The sequence below is a fragment of the Protopterus annectens genome, chromosome 7.part1, assembly GCF_019279795.1.
Source record: "Protopterus annectens isolate FY-2018-M chromosome 7.part1, PAN1.0, whole genome shotgun sequence".
In the NCBI taxonomy this organism is placed as follows: domain Eukaryota; kingdom Metazoa; phylum Chordata; order Ceratodontiformes; family Protopteridae; genus Protopterus; species Protopterus annectens.
In genome coordinates, this window is record NC_056740.1 from 298,588,160 (window position 1) to 298,607,453 (window position 19,294).

The 19,294-nt window shown below is 39.1% G+C and overlaps 1 protein-coding gene across 2 annotated transcripts in view; it reads left to right on the forward strand.

The window, feature by feature from the left end:
* LOC122807739 (phosphatidylinositol 4,5-bisphosphate 3-kinase catalytic subunit gamma isoform-like) overlaps positions 1-19,294 on the forward strand; it is a 782,658-nt gene that overhangs the window by 689,421 nt on the left and 73,943 nt on the right. For both annotated transcript variants that reach the window (XM_044078723.1, XM_044078724.1), the window contains exons 7-8: positions 16,262-16,352; positions 16,482-16,612. In XM_044078723.1, coding sequence (XP_043934658.1) covers positions 16,262-16,352; positions 16,482-16,612 — 222 coding nt within the window. The remainder of the gene's footprint in view (positions 1-16,261; positions 16,353-16,481; positions 16,613-19,294) is intronic.

Sequence of the window (19,294 nt, forward strand, 5' to 3'; positions counted from 1 at the left end):
ACACTTTGTTTGGATGGTGATTGCTGTGCATATTGTGTATACTGGCATATGTAAGCACACACACAACATGCTATGCATATTGTGTATAGGTGCATATGTTTGCACACACACAACATTGAGGTGCAAAGCAATGACTGCTATGACTAATACTGTGGTTACTGTAACTAGATGGGGTGTAGTACCCTGTGCCATCATCACCATGCATCCTGTGGTCACTCACAGCTACTAATGTGTGCAAGACCACCACCTAGCATGATGTATCTGAACTGCAGTACCGTGGCTACATTCACAATTACACAAACACCTTGTATATGGATGTGTGAGGTGCCCAATAGGGAGCATTGCCTAACATGACTGTGTTATGTGTTGCAGAGTGTTGCACAGACCCATGATAGGCCTCTATCCCTGAGGTACATCGTGTGTGTGTGCATGACATGTGGGATACTGACGTGTGACCTTACAGCGGGTGTGTGGTAATGCCAGCTGTAGCATGTTTCCGTGTACTACGTATGATAAATGTGTTCTGTTATGTACAGCTGTAGCAACTATGCATATCCAAGTTGCAGTACAGTTTTGCCGCAATTGTGTCTGCTGCACTGTGCATTGTATGTGATTGAGGCAGCTACTGACTTTATTGAGATGATTAATGTCTCACAGCAAACATGGACAGCATACATTATGCGTAGGTGTGTTACGTGTACATAGCCTACACCTCACCTATGACATGCACATTTCATTACCAATATTAAAGTGTTAACACACTCACCAGCATGTATCGTCTGCCCTTCTGTCACACCAGAGGGACCTACAAGAATATGACACAGTTTGTCAGCGGCCACAACTGTGGCATTGCTAATGTCAGTGTGCTAATCTACAGTGGAACAATAGTCAATAGTCACAGGTGTGGAGATACTATTCCAACTATCAGTATTGCACACGACAGGCAGCACAACTGCTAAATACACAGTACACATCTCACATAAGCATATTCTAACAATACAGGTAACTGTAGTCTACAGCTAGGGCATATGACCTGCATGCTCCATGTCATCCTACTGAGTGGCTCCGGACTCCATGATGACACATGTGTGATGCTGTGGCTGCTGTAGTCCAGGATCCACCAAGCTTAGGAGCAGCTCCTCAACTCTGGTGAGGGGGGGATGTATGGGCAACCCACCACCTGTGGCAAGCTGTTGCCTATGGATATCAGACGTACGCCGCCGGACATGTCTAATTAAATCACTTCAGTGATGGCGTACCTGCTCATATGTCCGGTTATGCATGCCTATATCATTTACCCGGTGAACAAGATCTTGCCACAGTGCAGTATGTTCATGCTGGTGCTGGTTGGCCCTAGAAAAGAGCAGGCTATAGTGCTGTACCAGGCTAGCCTGTATTTCCTGCTCCTCCACAGCTGTATACGCCAGATTGCGTTGATGAACCATAACCCTGGAAGACAATTAAACAATATGTGTGAGCAAGTCATGTGGCACACTTAACATTATGAAGTACAGATATCACTTAACTGCCATATATAGCATCTGTCTGTGTATCAGAGGATACACACATTCAATACCACATATCAGTGCTCAGCCCACAACTGTCTGACAGTGCCTGCCACACTCCATACAACAAACCTGTATACACCAGTACTCGGCACACTGTTTGGGATACAATGCACAACCTTGCACCAGAGGTATATATCAACCTAATGCATGAAGAAATATGTCATCCAATGCAGTGAATGTAATGTACATTTACAGTATTACCAGTAATCTAATCCACCCTAGTCTTTGATGCCATACCCCTACCAAACATATGTGCACGGTTGTTAATATAGCTGGCATGCTGATGTAACAGAGTATACATGTTGCTAGGTACACACACATACCCTGTACATGTGATTGCGGGCATGGTACAGGCATCATTACACACACATTAGACATACATACAACACACAAATGTATGCCAACACAGATGAGCATTACCTGTGTACCTTATAGTACTGTGTGCCCCTACTTAAAGATACCTATGCCTGAGGTATGTAATCTGTGCAGACTACAGGAAACACACAGTACAGTGTTACCAGGGAATGTGAACATGCACCATACTGTGGTGTTTAAGACTACAGCTTCAGGTAGTACAACAGTTCATATGTGAGCTGGATTCACCAGCAGTACCACTTACTGAGCATACATGTATTGCTTCAGCCTACAATGGGACACCACAGTCGTACACAAAGAACTACATCACAACATATGCCATCCTACTATGTCTGCATCCCAATAACTGACACATCCTTCTCTGGCCTCACACCTAGGACATAAACTACCATGACAGACACAACCTCACGCTAAGCTATCACACCTTTACAGACCTTGCACACAGTCAGTGTCACACACATTCCACCTCACATAGCAGGTATTGCCCTGAGTACATGTGTGTGTGCATTGTGTCATAGTTATGTAATACGCTATTGGCCCTGGGCCTAGAACAGCCTAGCCATATGCTACCCTGCCCTTTGACACACATGTAATGTGATTTCACTTGCTCCCATCAAACGGATACACAGAGGTGACTCCCAGGGCATATTACCTATCTCCATAACATTCATCAGGGGTATGTATGACATCTGCTTATGAGGACCCTTGTTTGTTAATGCTGGATGGTTTAGTCCAGAGTATGGCATATTTGTGTATAGGAACCTGTACCTCCAGCATATGCTGTTTAGTGCAGTGACAAGGATTAGGGCACTAGGTCATGTAGCCTGGAGGGGTTGTGAGGTGTTGTCATGGTGCTTGGCTGACTGCTATGGGTGTAACATACCTCTGTATGTCCGACAGTGGTAATCTCTGGGTAGGCAGTATGCCACGCACTCTAGCTGTGGTTTCATGAGTCAGCCTGCATGGAGCATGTGTTTGAGGGCAGTATCACTCTTTGTTAGGTATGTCTGTGGCCTTTTCACTTGCTGTAGTTGTCATGTGAGGTACATACCACATGGGGCATTGTGAGGAGTAGAGGGGTACACTGACCTATATTACCCTAGATGACACACCTTTTGTGATGACATGTAATACGTACCACATAGAGAGATTACAAGACTAGTGTGACACTGTGTTATCAAAGGGGAGCCTACTATCCACCTGTGTCCCATGTCCCTTCTGACACCTTTAGTGTTAGGCAGGCTAACACCTATGTGGTAGTTACTGCATAAAGTGTTTTGGAATGGGGTATGGCACTGCAGTATCAACACTGGGGTTCAGTCCATGCCTTGGTCAACAGGCACCTGTTGCAGTACATATGACCCCGTGTCTCCCTCTCTCTCTCTCTCTATATATATATATATATATATATATATATATATATACATACATATCTATACATATCTGTACATATCTATACATATCCATATATATCCATATATATCTTTATATATCTATATATATATCCATATATATCTATATTTATCTATCTATCTATATATATATATCTATATATATATATATATATATATATATATATATATATATATATATATATATCCATATACATATATATCTAACTATATCTATATCTATATATATATGTATATATGTATATATCTATATATATAGATCTATGTATCTATAATTCTATATTTCTATACTTATATATATATATATATATATATATATATATATATATATATATATACACACACACACACACACACACACACACACACACACACACATATATATATATATATATATATATATATATATATATATATATATATGTATACACATTACATCTAAACATACATTGCTGTACATATAGCTGCACATATAGGCACATAAACTGCCCACCTGTCATGGATAGGGATGTCAATTATGCAACCGTTGTGAGACATACGGTTATGTAATACTATTGCACAATGTTGTGCAGAATGCATTCTGCTGTCCTCAGGCCGTATAGCTGTAGCAGGCCTCACTGCCTGTAGCTCAGTCCCACAGCATTTAATCACCACATGACATATACGAGCACTGCTTGCTGTCTGCAATGCCACACACTACAACCTACATACAAATGTGCACATAGCAGCCTTCAACAACATACATATGTCCAGCCTTCACTAACAGTTGCAGTATGTCCCTTGCCCTATGCAAATGTGCATGCACATATAGATACAGACTGCGGCCACATATGGATGGTTCACAGTATGTAGAGTACCCTTCAGACACATCATTCAGATGTCATCAAATACATATCTGTTACATACCTTACCTGTGTATTCCTCACCTCCATCTGTTGTAGATGTTGATTGTTCTTGTGTTATTTTTTTGGTTTTGGTTTCCTCTGTGTGTTGGTCTTTCTTTTCAGTGTCTGTCTCCTACTGCTTGTTCGTATCCGTCTGTCTGTCTCTGTCTGTCTGTCTCTCTCGCCCGCTCTCTCTCCCAGTTGGTGCAATGATATTATTGCATGTGTGGACAGCAGATACAGGCTTTTTTAGGTATCTGCACATGTGCATGTGATGGCCTCTGCACCAGTTGGTGCACACCATTTAGTAATTGCATGCAGCCTGCTGTGTGGTAATTGCAGTTCTCACTGTGATTTCAGGACACTGCTATAAAATGATAAGTTAGGTAGGCGTAGCCCTTTCAGTTTTGCAAGGTGGGGACCATGCTTGTTTGCTGTGGACACTGTTGCCTCAGTCAGAAGGATGGTATATGTCTCATATCTGAAGCTGGGTTGTAGCCAGTGAAATGCATGTTGTACTGAAACCTGACTGTTGCTTCTTCCAGTACACTCTTCTCAGTGTGTAGGTTTACTCACACCTCCTAATGCTAACACTGGATACATGGGAGTATGTACTTTCTTTTCGAATTAGAGAATTAACTGGCATACAACAGTAGTTATTGCAATGTGTTCCTATGGCTTTCCTATTTTCCCTTTACATTCACTCTTTGTAATGCATGTTATATTTCTTTCAGCACCAAGTTATTGCATATCTTCTATGGTGTAGTGGTACTTCATGCAGATTGGTGAGTCCAAGGTCCTGGGTTCGAGACTGACAAGGTATTTTATTTTGCTGCTGAGCAGTACAAGGGCCTTATCATACAGAGTGACTAAGTCACTTTTATGCAGTTGTGAGCGGGTTTGCGTGGGGTTGCACGATGCTTAGCGATCCTAAGCTAAGCTGAGCTCAGCTTATTTTATTTTAGCAATACTACGCCAAGCTTGGCTTAGCTTATCATATCCTAGCGATGCTAAGTAAGCTTAGCTCAGCTTATTTTACTTTAGCAATACTACGCCAAGCTTGGCTTAGCTTATCATATCTTAGCAATGCTACGCTAAGCGCACACATGTGCATACTGGTGCAAACCCGCTTACTACTATTTACATGAGCTCACTCCCGCTAACCCCTGCGCTCATTTCTTTGACAGAAAAGTAAATGGGGAGATAGGTATGTGGTGATAAAGGCTGCACAAAGCGGGGAAGACAGTAGGGAAACCAGCTCGGGATGTACAGGATGGGTTTGGAGAGGGTCCATAGCTGGCCATTTCTTTACCAGCAGCAGCTGTGCATATGCAATACATTAGGAGGGATATTTGAAACCTTCCACCCTGAGAGATGGGTGAGGACAACTAAGTATGTTGTACTACTAGTTATGACTATCAGGCACATGCACTGTTTGTGAACTGCTACACTGTCATTAGTATGTTACTCACTTCTGAACAGATTGTGGTTTGTTTGTGTTGACATTAGCACAGTCTGCTCAGGACAACTGGACATATTTCCCTACTGTGTATGCCTACCTACACCCTTGGTTGTGCCTGACTAGATGGGTATATAGTACCTTTGGGTAGGGTTGCAGAAGTGCAGAGTGCATTATTTATTATCGTGTGATATTTATCTTACTGAACATGCATGGTTGCTGTGTACCTGTAAGTCTATAAAGGCTAGTAGTCTGTCTGAGTAGCTCCCACCTGTGGACATATCCAGATGGTAGACAGAAGTCAGCCTAGTATTCTTTGACTGTGCACCACAGCAGTCTTTTCAGCACCTGAGCAATGGCATTGTCACAGGTGGTTGCTACCGGTACATGGCTACATCCTTTGATATTTCTGTGTTATAATTCTACATAAGGGCATGCTTGTGGGATTCATTGTACAGCTATTTGCAGACTGTGTAACAGCAGACAAGCTGATATGCCTGTGTGTTTCTGACTCTTCCAGGCCTCAGATACTCTCAGGTATATATTTGAACAGCCTCAGGAAAAGGTACATATAACTGGGATACACCTGTGATATATTTCAGACATTTTGCAGTTCAGACTTTGGGGGATTCAGAGTATATGTATTACTACACCTTTTCTGACGTGCAAGCAGTGTCTACTCTCATGTATTGACATTTGTCATTAAGTGAGATTCCCCACCTTTCTGCCTAGTGTTAGTACATTTCACAGAGAGTCAGAGGGGCACAGCTAATATTTGTTTACAAATCAGGGTCATCACTGTAGATCAGTAGATCAGTCACAGTTGGGAGGTCTGGCCTGTGACCTATGCAAATATGCCAGTGTTTATCCTGCTCTCATACTGTGTGGGGTTTGTAAGGTGCTACTGTAACATTATTCCCTACTAGCATGGCTGATTCTCTTTTCACAGTCATGTCATGCAATTCCACAACACCTGCTGGTTAAGGCCCACAGAACAAGATTTGTGTTATGCCATTCCTATTTTCCCTTTACATTCACTCATGGTAATGCATGATATATTGCTTTCAGCAGTGAGTCATTGTATATCTGCTGTGGTGTAGTAGTACTTCATGCAGACGGGTGAGTCCAAGGTCTCAGGTTCGAGACTGACAAGGTATTTTATTTTGCTGCTGAGCAGTACAAGGGCCTTGTCATACAGAGTGACTAAGGCACTTTTAAGCAGTTGTAAGTGGGTTTGCGTGGGTTTGCGTGACACTTAGCGATGCTTAACTAAGCGCACACAAGCTCAGACTTGCGCACCCCTGCTAACTACTGCTTAAAAGTGCTTACTCCTGCTAACCCCCGCGCTAAATTCTCTTAAAGAAAAGTAAATGGGGAGATAGGAAAGTGGTGAAAAAGGGGGTACAGAGGGAAAGACAGTAGGGAAACCAGCTCAGGATGTGCAGGATGGGTGTAGGGAAGGTCCATAGCTGCCCATTTCTTTACCAGCAACGGCTGTGCATATGTTTGAAATTTGGTGTGAAATTTGAAACGTTCCACTCCTGAGAGATGGGTGAGGACAACAAAATATGTTGTACTGCCAATTAGAATTATCAGTTTACATGTCCAGCGGACATGTGTGCGAATTGGGCAGCTATGTATGGGGCGTAATTTTTTTGTGGGAACAGATTGCCCTTTTTTTTTTATTTTTTTTTCACGTGAGAGTGGAATGTGAGGTAGAAGAATTAGGTATATTTGGGGAGGTAGGTTGGGAAGGTAAACAGACAAGACAAACAAGGCGCATACAATACCTCATTTTCAATAAAGAATCGTTTTTTATCATTATGAGTGGATTTAGCCTGAATTTTGGTGGAACACTAGTGTTGGCTATACGAGTGTTATACTCTGTTCGAGCTGTGCAGAAGTTACTATATTTTACCAGCTAGCCTTTTTCCTTCTACAGTCGGTTTTTGGTGTTGTTTGGTTCAGTTGTTTTGTGTTGTTGGCTGGTATGGAGGAGATCACAGAACAGTCACAAGCTTCATTGAACAGAGAAGAATTTACCAAACTACAGATGGAGGTATCTTCCCTTAAGTCTGAAGTTACCAGACTTATTGAGTTAGTGAGCAGGTCGCTGATGTCCCCCAAGGCAACAGAAGGAGCTGGATTTGAGCATACATCTACTGTCAAGCGTACACTTATTACTAAAGGTGTTGACACTAGTACTCAGATAGACATTCCTAATGGACAAGTGGTCAACGCAGAAGAGAGGGGTTCTATGCAGGACCTGCCATCTACAAATTACAGGAATACGAATATCAGTCCCACCTTGGAGAATGATTTTACTTTTGGCTTTAGTTTATTTCACGCTAGAGAAGAAGCCGAATGACAAGGGGCGAGACCTAAATGCCATAATGGCATGAAAACTTATTCTGCTGTCACTGGAACTCGCACTGAACAATTAAAAGGTACTGTTGATAATAGATTTGTTTCCAGTTTCTTAGGAAACAATTATCATAAACATAATAAAATCACTGGACATGTTTCAGGTGGCATGAACAGGACAGTGGGTCAACATAATTATGACTGTCTTGATTTATTTTTAAGGGATGAATATGATTTTGATACTAATGTTGAACATGGTAGTGGTCAAGACAAAGGAGGACAACATGCCCCTTTTAAGGGCTCGTTAAGGGACTCAATTAATATGCTCAGAAATAAATTATTAAATATAAAGAATGTTAAGATAGATAATGCATATTTAGCCAAGTGTATTTCTTTGCAAATAGTACCTAAAGGCCTTAGATTTTTTAAATTACCTATGGGCCTGAAATACAACATAGGTACTATTAAAGTATTTAATAAAATGTTTGATAATTTTGGTATAGAATATATGAATATGCTCATCAAATTCAATAATGAGAAATTGTTTACCCTGATTCGAGAGTTTGAGAAATTGAACCAAGATATAGTAAATGATATATCGTTTACACAGTGGAAATATTTATATGACAAACAGTTCTACTATGCTGAACAAAAGGCCCAAGGAATATTCAACAGGAAGAATAAGAAAATACAGAGAGATGTAGAGTTATATTACCAAAATAGAGCTTACATATGGCCACAGGATAGAACTTCCAATGATAACACAGTATATAATAGAAATAGAGGTAAATATTTTAATAAGGAAACTAATTTTCAGGGGGGCAGATTTTACCCCGCGGCAAAAAATCAAATAAAATAGTTAAATCAGATAAGTTTCCTAAACAATTTTCAGTATGTGACATATCTCATAGTACGCACACGGTTGAGTTTGATAGTCAAGATAGCAAACAGTATCCAGAACATAATGATAGGAATAAAACCCAAGTGGAAAACATTATTCATATTTACAATGGGTTTAAGGTGTTTAATTATACTGATATGAACATTACTCCAGAATTTTTTACATTATTCAGTAAAGGTATGAAATTTATTCCATCTACAGGTTTCCAACTTGTGGATATTATTAAAGAAGTCAAATTATTTTGTCAAAGACTCAATTTAGCTATGCAGTTTAGAGAACATAACACGCAACAAGGACCGACTGAACATCTTGGATTAAAAAAGAAAAGTACGTATATACCCATATCAAATAATCAAGTGGGTAATTATGAGAAGATGGTGTGTCATGATATTTATAAATTATAAAAAAAATCTTAAGACCAACAGTTGTTATAAGCTAGATATTGAGGACAATTTGAATGAAGTAGAATGACAATGCTTAAATCAATTTATCAGCAATAAGGATATTAGATTAATGAAACCCGACAAAGGGGGCGGAATTGTGATATATAATACATTTGATTATGTTAATGAAATGCATAATATTTTGTATTCATCAAATAATTATGAAGTAGTGTCGTTAAATGAGATTAATATTGGTTACAAAAGAATTGATCTAACATTAGAAGAATATTTTATTGATCATAGAATTACCAGTGATATCTACCAATATTTAAAAGTTGAATATCCGACTCTGGCTACTATTACAGGAATTCCCAAAGTACACAAGTGTATCACCCAGCCTTCCTTTTAGGCCTATAGTTTCTGGTTCAAGATCCAAAACATATCCTTTAGGAGATGCCATTGATAGATGGGTAAAGCCTATTTATGAAAAAAATCACTCACTTAATAAAGGATTCAGCTTACATCAGACATATGGAATAAGGATCTCATTTTCATCACCATAGACATAGTGGACGCAGTGGATCTTTTTTCATGTATCCCTAAGGATATAGGTTTAGAGTATTTCAGTAACAGTCTGACAAAGTTTTCAAACATGGACTGGGACCGCATATGCCTTATGGTAGATATTATGGGACTAGTTTTGGACCATAATTATATACATTTTCAAGGTGAATATTTTAGGCAATGCAAAGGTGTGGCTATGGGGGCCTCTTGTGCCCCCGTTTTCGCCAATATAGTCATGTTGCAATGGGAAACAGAATATGTGTTCAAGAGCCAATTGTATTCCAATATAGCATATTATACATGATATTTGGATGATTTATTCATCTTATGGAAGGGTTCAAAAGATGAGATTAATTCTTTTATGGAATTTATTAATGGCACAACAAATTTTTTAAAGTTCACTCATAACATCAGTGAGAGTGGCATAGCATATTTGGACACATATATTAGCCATTCTGATAAGGGATTTATTTCACAAATTCATAGGAAGGGAACCTTTTCAAGTGACTATATTGAATTTAATAGTTATCACCCTCCCCATATATTCAGAAATGTCTACAAAGGACAATGTATTAGGGCAGCTTGTATGTCATCTACTAGAGAAATCATGAATAGGGAAGTTGACTGAATAAGTAATATGTTTAGTAATCGAGGATACCCCTCAGCCCTATTATCACAAGTTTCCAACTATGTGAAGAATGAATGGGGTAAAAAATTTCCAACTTTATTGGCAAGTCTTTAGATTTTATGAAGATTCATAATAGAAAGAAGGGATATGACGATGTAGGTATGTGTTGTAATCGAGTTTGCGTCTTGATGTATACTCCTTACACAAAGTATATTAGAGATATTTTAAGACAGCACTGGAACTTAGTAACAGTAAATGATGATGCAGCTTCCGTTTTGGGCAATTATCAGAGTTTTGTATATAAAACAGCACCCAACATTAAAAAATTATTGGAGAAAGCTTCTAAACAAAAAACGGTACACAATACAAAGCTGTCGATGGGAACTAGAAAATGCGGTACCTGCAAACAATGTTATGCCATAAATGAGGTAGGCAATATTAAGTTAGGAGATATCAACAAGACTAATATTAAATGCAAAGCAGGAAATTGTAGCACCAAACAAGTCATATATATTGCTACATGTTATGCCTGCAGCGCATTATATATAGGCAAAACAGAGAGAGCCCTTAGGAAACGAGTATATGAACATATTTATAAGATAAAGATTAAAGACAATAACAATGCACTTTATAAACACATATCCATATATGGTGAATCACATGGTTTTAAACTTGCCATTATAGATCACGTAAAAGTATTTACTTATGGGGGAAATTGGAAAGCACTTTTAGCCATGAAAGAAAGTAAGTGGCAAATTTTGACAGATGCCATTAGGTCACCTGGCATAAATGAAAATATAAGTGTTAAACCATTTTTAATCATGGCATATATATATCATGGATGTTGCCATTGTATTTTGATTTTTGTTGACTTGTTACAATTTATGAGCACTAGTCATGCAAGTTTTACCATTTCACTATTACATATATTTGGAGTATGTTTTAAGATGAAGTTAGTACGTGCAGAGTGTATTTTATTTTATTTACCATAATTATTTTTATTTATTTACATTGTCATTATATTTATATTGTCATTTTTCATATCAGCACACTGGATCTGTTGAAATGCTTAGCTGTTTTTAGCATAGTAGTATGTATATATAGAGTTATTATGACTATGTCTCTTTAAATTCCTTTTGAATTTTTGGCGCCAAAAAGGTTAATTAATTGTGAACAGGAAGTACTCCATTTTGGTTCTGAGGAAGTCTGATTTTTAACAGATGAAAGCGCTAAACCTTATTTTCAATAAAGAATTGTTTTTTATCATTACGAGTGGATTTAGCCTGAATTTTTGTGGAACACTAGTGTTGGCTATACGTGTGTTATACTCTGTTTGAGCTGTGCAGAAGTTAATATATTTTACGAGCTAGCCTTTTTCCTTCTAAAGACGCATACAGGGACAGAGTTTGACACATGGGGTGGGTGAACACAATTGACGGGGAAGGATGTTTGGAAATCGCAAGCCCATGAGCCCACAGATGATAACAGTGGAACTGAGATCCCCACCCATGGGCAGTCACCACTGCACCTTCACAACCCTGAGGGTGGCTGTGCTGAGGGCTGTGTAGGACGGGCAGGCTCACCTGAGAGATGCGCCACTCTCACCTCAAGCTGGCGTAGGGGATCAGCAACTGAATGCTGGATCTCCCTACGCACCACAGCCCGGACTCTAGCAAGGGTGACAGGTGGCCCTCCTCCGCCCACGCTTGCACGGGGGGATGAGTCCCATCCCCTGCAGTGCTTCCACCTGAAGGTGGCACAGGACCAACGGAGGAGGGGAGCCCGGGCTGGGCACCAGAGCCACTGGTGCCAGGTGCACTCGCCAACTGAGGAAGGACAGGTGGGTCCGCTGGGACCGGCCTTCCCATACGTTCTGTGATTAGGTGTATTTACTTACAACATAAACAACAACATTCCAGATTAGTTGTAACAGCATGCAGTAATATTCCCATTAACCCAACACACCAAGGTTCCAACAGTTGAACAGCAAGCATAACACATGCATATATTGAACAACAGTGGATATGCCAACAGCATGCAGGGATGTTTGGTAGCAACAGGCCACCATGAACATGGTGTTTGAATAGGGCACATGCGTCAACATCAATGCAAATATTTATAAAACAATAGGACATATGTCCCAACAAATATTTACGATTACGCATACCCATTGAGGTGTGGAATTGCATGGTTTATGCACATACGGTAGGGTGTAGAAAAAACATCAGTTAACATCTTATAATGACCTTTTAGTCTACACTACATTCCCAGTGACTGCAAGTGTATATCCCCTACCTATATTATTACACTTCCCACCATACATTAGGTTCTGTCATGGGTTTAGCTAGTTCAATATATGCCTGACCTATATCTGACATTAACTGTCCAGGATGCAGATGTTACTGCTACATATTTCTTGTTTGCATTTATATTTCTTTATCTACATATCTGGGATGTTTTCACATGACATTTTCACTTCGATTTGTACAGAACCCTGCATTTCTTAACACACACTCACATTTCTGGTGAATAATTACATGCTACATGTGTGCCAGGTTTACTTATTCATGCCAGCCAGTAACTGACTATTGTGGACTGTATATATGTTTCACAGCTACTAGCACTTCCATCACCCACTTTATATGGGACTGCATAACTCTGGGTTGCCAGCACATTTTCAAACAGTACTGTTTGTATAATGCAAAGGTACTACAACATTTCAGACTCTGTGACACAGACACACTCTGGGTTTTAGTCCTTTATTAATGACATTGCACACTTTTCCACAGGCTCACTCCTTTATTTGTTTTAACGGTGTTTATGGCAGACATGTTCAAGACATATTATACCTTTATTAATAGGTTAGAACAATCTTTTTTTCAGGCTCACTCATTTATGTTATATGAAAGTGCCTGCAGAGATATTATTCCAGACATATGTTACCTTTCTTAATGGGTTACTACACTCTTTTTCTGCCTCTGTGACATTTTTATCTGGCAGTACATGCAGAGGACTTATTCAGGCAATTCTATGGCTGTTTTATTGGACTACAACACATTCTTTCATGCTCTCAAAAAATATTTTATATAACAATACATGCAGAATAATCACTAACCTGCCTGGTGGTGCAACCTTGCAGCCTATCAGCATAGGCTTGCTGATTCATAACACGGTCACCTGCAGCTGTAAAGTAAGTGAAGGGATATTGAAACATACCTATCCATTATACATACTCCATTATCAATTCTTACATACTGCATTCCATGGCTACATACTCAGTTGTGGGGCATCCTGCATCCCACGGGCCTCCTGTATCCACTGGTTCAGGCGGTCCTGCTTTCGTCTCTTCAGGTCTGCATGGTGGTGACGGACCTGCTCACCAGTCCGGGGAATGCCTGTGGCACTGGTGAGGTCACAAGCTAAATGGATCCAAGCCTCTGCCTTGTACTCCATCCCTTGGAACTGGCCCTGCAGGAGTCTTGACTCGTGACAGTGGACAAGGAGCCAAACCATGTATTTGGACTCCTCGATGCCCCAACGTTATGCTCGGAAGTGTGTACCCTCTCCTACACCTGCCATTCTGACTGCAAATGTGTGCTACAATCAGTTATGGCGAGTATTCCCACCTATAACTTTTTAGTTTGGAATAGTTGGAGTTTTTCCAGCTGCTTGATATGCATAGTAAGATATATCCCAAAAGGCGCACTGTATTTGATAACAGGTCTGATCTATGTGGAATACAGAGAGGTAAGATCTTTCGTTTCTGTAGATTAAATAATATTTTGGAATCAGCTGTGCCAGGTAAAAAGACTTCCTAACCACTGTAAGATTTATCAGGCAACCTTAGTATTGTCCTTTTGTAAGTCTGCTTTAATTGTGCATATTGTGCATTATTCAGCTTTTTTATAACTATTCTGCCTATTGTCTGTGATTTTAAAGACAAATGCTTTGTCTGTCTAGTGTGTGCTGCTTGGAGATATTTTGTAGCTGAGGCAAGCTTTGTTTTTCTCATTTTCATAATCAGAACCATGATTCTTGGTATTCTTTTTGGTGGGAAAATGTATTTCTGTTCAGTACTTTGCAGTAAAACTAAATGCCCAATACTCTTAATATTAATTTAGACAATGCTAAAAGGCTAAATTAAGTTGGAAACAAAGATGTTAAGCTGGTCACTCACTATATACCATCTCTAATTTTGTTAAAGTACTAGTTTTCAAAGATCTCATTGCAACATGAGAATAAGTATTGATGGTAAGTAGATTGGAAACCACACATTATTTTCATTTATTTTTGTACATATACCTGTCACTTTTATCATGCTTAATTCATTGCAGCAACATCACAATGATATGACATAAGAGCACTGTTTTCTCTCATTTTTCCTTCTTTTTTTCTTATTGCTTCCACTAAATCACATTCAGTATTAAAGGTAAGTGAAGTACTGCCAAACTTGTGTAAGTCATCATAACTTATATCAGAAACATTGCTGATCTTGAATGCAATGAACCTCTTCAAGTCATAGACTCTAAGCAATAGTTCAGTGCAGATGACTGAAACAGTTAACTATCAGTCAGCAAACTGGGCTAGCAGGCTATACTTCGTATTGGACTAATCAACTTTTTTGAAGAAGGTACTACTAAATCCTGATCATAATTCCTTAGTAAATTCCTGTGTTATTTTGCACATATGCAAGCCAACTCAAACAGGCAGTGCTTCATCAATAAAATACTGTGCAAGTATTTTATCATTCCTTGTGTCTCAGTTATTTTGTCAACAGAAGGTTATCACAGTCTATATTAAAACAGCATTGACTTTGGCCGCATGTCTGTGACACAAATGGATGAAGCACTGACTTTAAACACAATTATCTGAGACTGATTAGTGACTTGGGAAACTGGAGGAGTTAGGGATGAGTGGGTGAGAGATTCATGATTTATGTTGGTGCATTCATCTGGCAGGGAGGGCTGTGATGACTCTTCCTCCTGTGGTCACTTGGCCTTCCAAGGCAGTGACATAGACTGCTACCCTAGAAACATGGCCCCAGGAGGAAGGATGTGAGTGAGTCCAATAGCTGAAGTGGAAACCCCTTGTGGAAGTCTGTGCGAGAGTGGGCATACCTCTATATCAAGATCATAGGAAATCCCTCCATGATGACAAGGTATCCATGTCACCCCAGAAGTAGGGTTAGACTATATCAATTAAATGCTCTAATGGCTGCTAAGATAACAACTCTATCAGTGGATCTCACTCCACAAGGAGCAAATAGGCTTGGGAACAGCCCTTGTCCTATGGGAATGTATGGGCCAACTGGTCTTGTGGAACCAATGGTTGTCAGTCAATGGGGTGCCACAAAATATAATACAAAAAACAGTATTTACTTTACCAGTGAAGGCTACCTGCAGCCAGATTGTTTTGAGACAGTGAGAGAATTGAATAACTAAACAGTTGCAATATAGTATTCACAGATCTCTAGAAACAAACTGCACATGTTTTTAGGCTTGTAATCCACTACCTACACTCATTTCATTATGGAACATTCACTCATACTTTATCTTATTGCCATCTTTCTTGAGTAATATAAGTTCAATATACGCATCTCTTAAATGCTTAAGAGTATCCTGTTTTGCTTTCAGACCCTGGGTTTGCCATGTAAATTCTGTTTTTGTGATGTTATTTTATTGCAGCATTTTTCCATTAACCACCTTTCTTTTAATTTGTTTTAGACTCTTGATATAATGGACTCTATTTGGCAGGAAAATTCCCTGGATTTGAACCTTGTACCATATGGATGCATTTCTACTGGGAATAATATAGGTATGACTGGTGTAATACTTCCCTCACTTAATTTTTTCCTCTCGCATTTGTCCTTTACTCTTATTTGACTTTGTTGTAATATCACTATTGCGTGTATCCGTACTGACTACTCCAATCTCTCCTTCGCAGGAATGATTGAGATTGTTCGGGATGCAACAACAATAGCTAATGTCCAGAGAAGCAGAGGTGGGACCACCAGGGCATTCAAAGACGATGCCTTGCTTGAATGGCTAAAGACCCAGTGCAAAGTCACAGAAATGGTATGTATTACAGTGGCATTCTGAGAAGAACACATATTCAGGAAGTCCAGACAGATTTGGGGACAACAAAATAAACACGGACTGATGTCATTGTTCAGTAGTATACCTTTCAGGCTATTTTTTGAAATGTATTTATTACTCAGCTATGATTGGCATTACTGTGATACTAGCAATGCCACTGATCCCCATTCACTTATCATATTCTTGTATCCAAGAATGTTTACTTTTTCCACAGTGCTGTCAAAATGATTGCAATGTCATAAAGAAGCGTTTATCCATCTTATTCATTTCTAACATTCATTTTACTAGAATTTGTTCAGTTTCCTAATCCTGAATATAACCATTTATAAATTTAACCTCTGAGAGGCCTTCTATGCTGAATATGGATAGCATCTCTCTGAATGTATTGAGACTGGTACTGGATAGGTCTCTCAGGGAATCCTCAACTGGATTCACTACTGCACTAGCATCTGTCCTTCAGTGGTTTTGACTGACTTTGACCATCCACTCATCTGTGGTCAAAGTGTTGATCTATCGTCCTTTTTGGGATACATTTCCAATGATATTTCTTTGAAACAGGTTATAATCAAATATCTGGAATGTTATACTTCATGAGGAACATGAAGATTCAATCATTTCCATTGTAAATTATATTTACTCATCACAGACAGCTTTGTGGCACTGTGGGATAATGTGCTGATTACTGGCCTGGTGATCAGAGTTCAATTACCAGCTCAGGTGATTGATGGTAATGGCAGGGAGAATGGGCTTTGCTTATCGAGGGAAGGATATGGGTCATAACACAAAATACTATTAATTGTTGGGATGCAGCACAAGCATCCTTAACATCTGCCTGGATGACAAACCCCCACAGGGGTCTTGCTTGGGAACAAAAGGGCTAATGCACTAAGGAATATCAGGGAATACCAGAGAATGAAAGGGCTGATGCACCAGGTAATGCAAGGGAACAAAAGGGCTTGTGTGCTGTATGCCCTTAAGTCCATATAAAGCATTTTTTGTGGTCTATTGTATAAGTAGTACACATGAGTTCAGTTTTTTCCTGTCTTTTCTGATACCCCTTCTTAAATCTGACCTGAAATTATTGTATATTTCTTTATTTTTCTCAGTGGGAAACTTATAAAAGGCTGTCCAGTACTTTTTTATTGTTATTAACCAATCTGATAAGCAGTCTTATCCACCTTGGTGACTGCTGTATTTTGAGTTCTTGGATGAACTAAGTGGGAGATGATTCTATTGGAGTATTCATGAAGTCATACAGCTGGTTCCAGTTTTCACCAATGATGTCATTCTTTAATATCCTTTGCCAGTCACATGACTGTATTTCACTGGATATCAATTTACACTCTGCTTTATCAAATCTCCTAATGATATTATTAAGATCCTACCTACTTTTGTACTAAGCTCCTGCACTATTCTTAAATGCTGTGAATTGTCAGTTGTGGTTCTACACTAAAATTAGTAATACCATAAGATAGCCTCTAAATTACATCTAGGATACTATCAAACCTAAGAGGTTGTGATAATGTTTGTGAGTATTTATCAGTAAAGAAGTTAAGTCCACTCTGAAGGATCTCTCAAGTATGTTTGCTATTTGTTGATAATTATTTCTAGTAATATCTAAGTCATTCAAATCTCCAGCAGTGACTGTAACTGTGTAAAACAGCTTATAAATTCAGATTTTTTTGTGCTGAACTTCTTTTCAAAACAAGTCCAACTTCAAAAATATATCCCACAGCTGTTCTATTTCATTCTGATGTACTTTCCCCTTCTTTCTTTCTTTCTTTCTTTCTTTCTTTCTTTCTTTCTTTCTTTCTTTCTTTCTTTCTCTGGCATTTATACAATTTTTTTGTAAATTGAACCCCCATCAGTTTCGTAATCCCTGTATTTGTAAAGTCACTGATAACCTGAAAACCAGACACGATTGTTATTCTTCTTCACAGTTTCAAGCATGCAGTCATCATGCTGTCTCAGACAATGACTTTTGTTCTATCTCTAACCTTTGTTCCCTAACTAACATTCTTGATAAAATCATTTACAGTCAACTGCTTGATTACATCTCCGAGTATAACATTCTAAATCAGAGTCAACATGGTTTCCACCCCAATTAGAGTACTATCACAGCCATCTCTCTCTCTTGCTGATCAAATCTGCTCCAACATGGAGCAAGGTAGAATTTTTGGAGCCATCTTCACTGATCTTTGAAAAGCCTGTGACACAGTTGATCATTCCATTCTACTTTTGAAACTTTTGAGACTGGATGTGCCCTACTATTTCTGCAAACATACTTCTGCTTTCTTTGGACCTGTTAATACCCATATCACATGGTCATTTGATAAGGGTGCTCTGCAAGGCTCTTTTTTGTGTCCACTACTGTTTGCATTCTTCCTAAATTATTTTCTTTGGGATCTCCCTTACACCAACTGCTTGCTCTATGCTGACAATATTGTTCTCCTTAAAGGCAATAGGTCTACTTCCTTCCTTGAAAAATAAATTCAGACTAACTTTACATCTATTTTGAAATGGTTTTACAAAAAATATTCTGACTGTCAGTACTATAAAGAGTTCTTTAGTGTTATTTGGTTTATACAAACGCTTAATCAGGATCATAATCTTACCATTACAGAACCTACTGGTTTCCATATCACTTATATCACTGAGTTA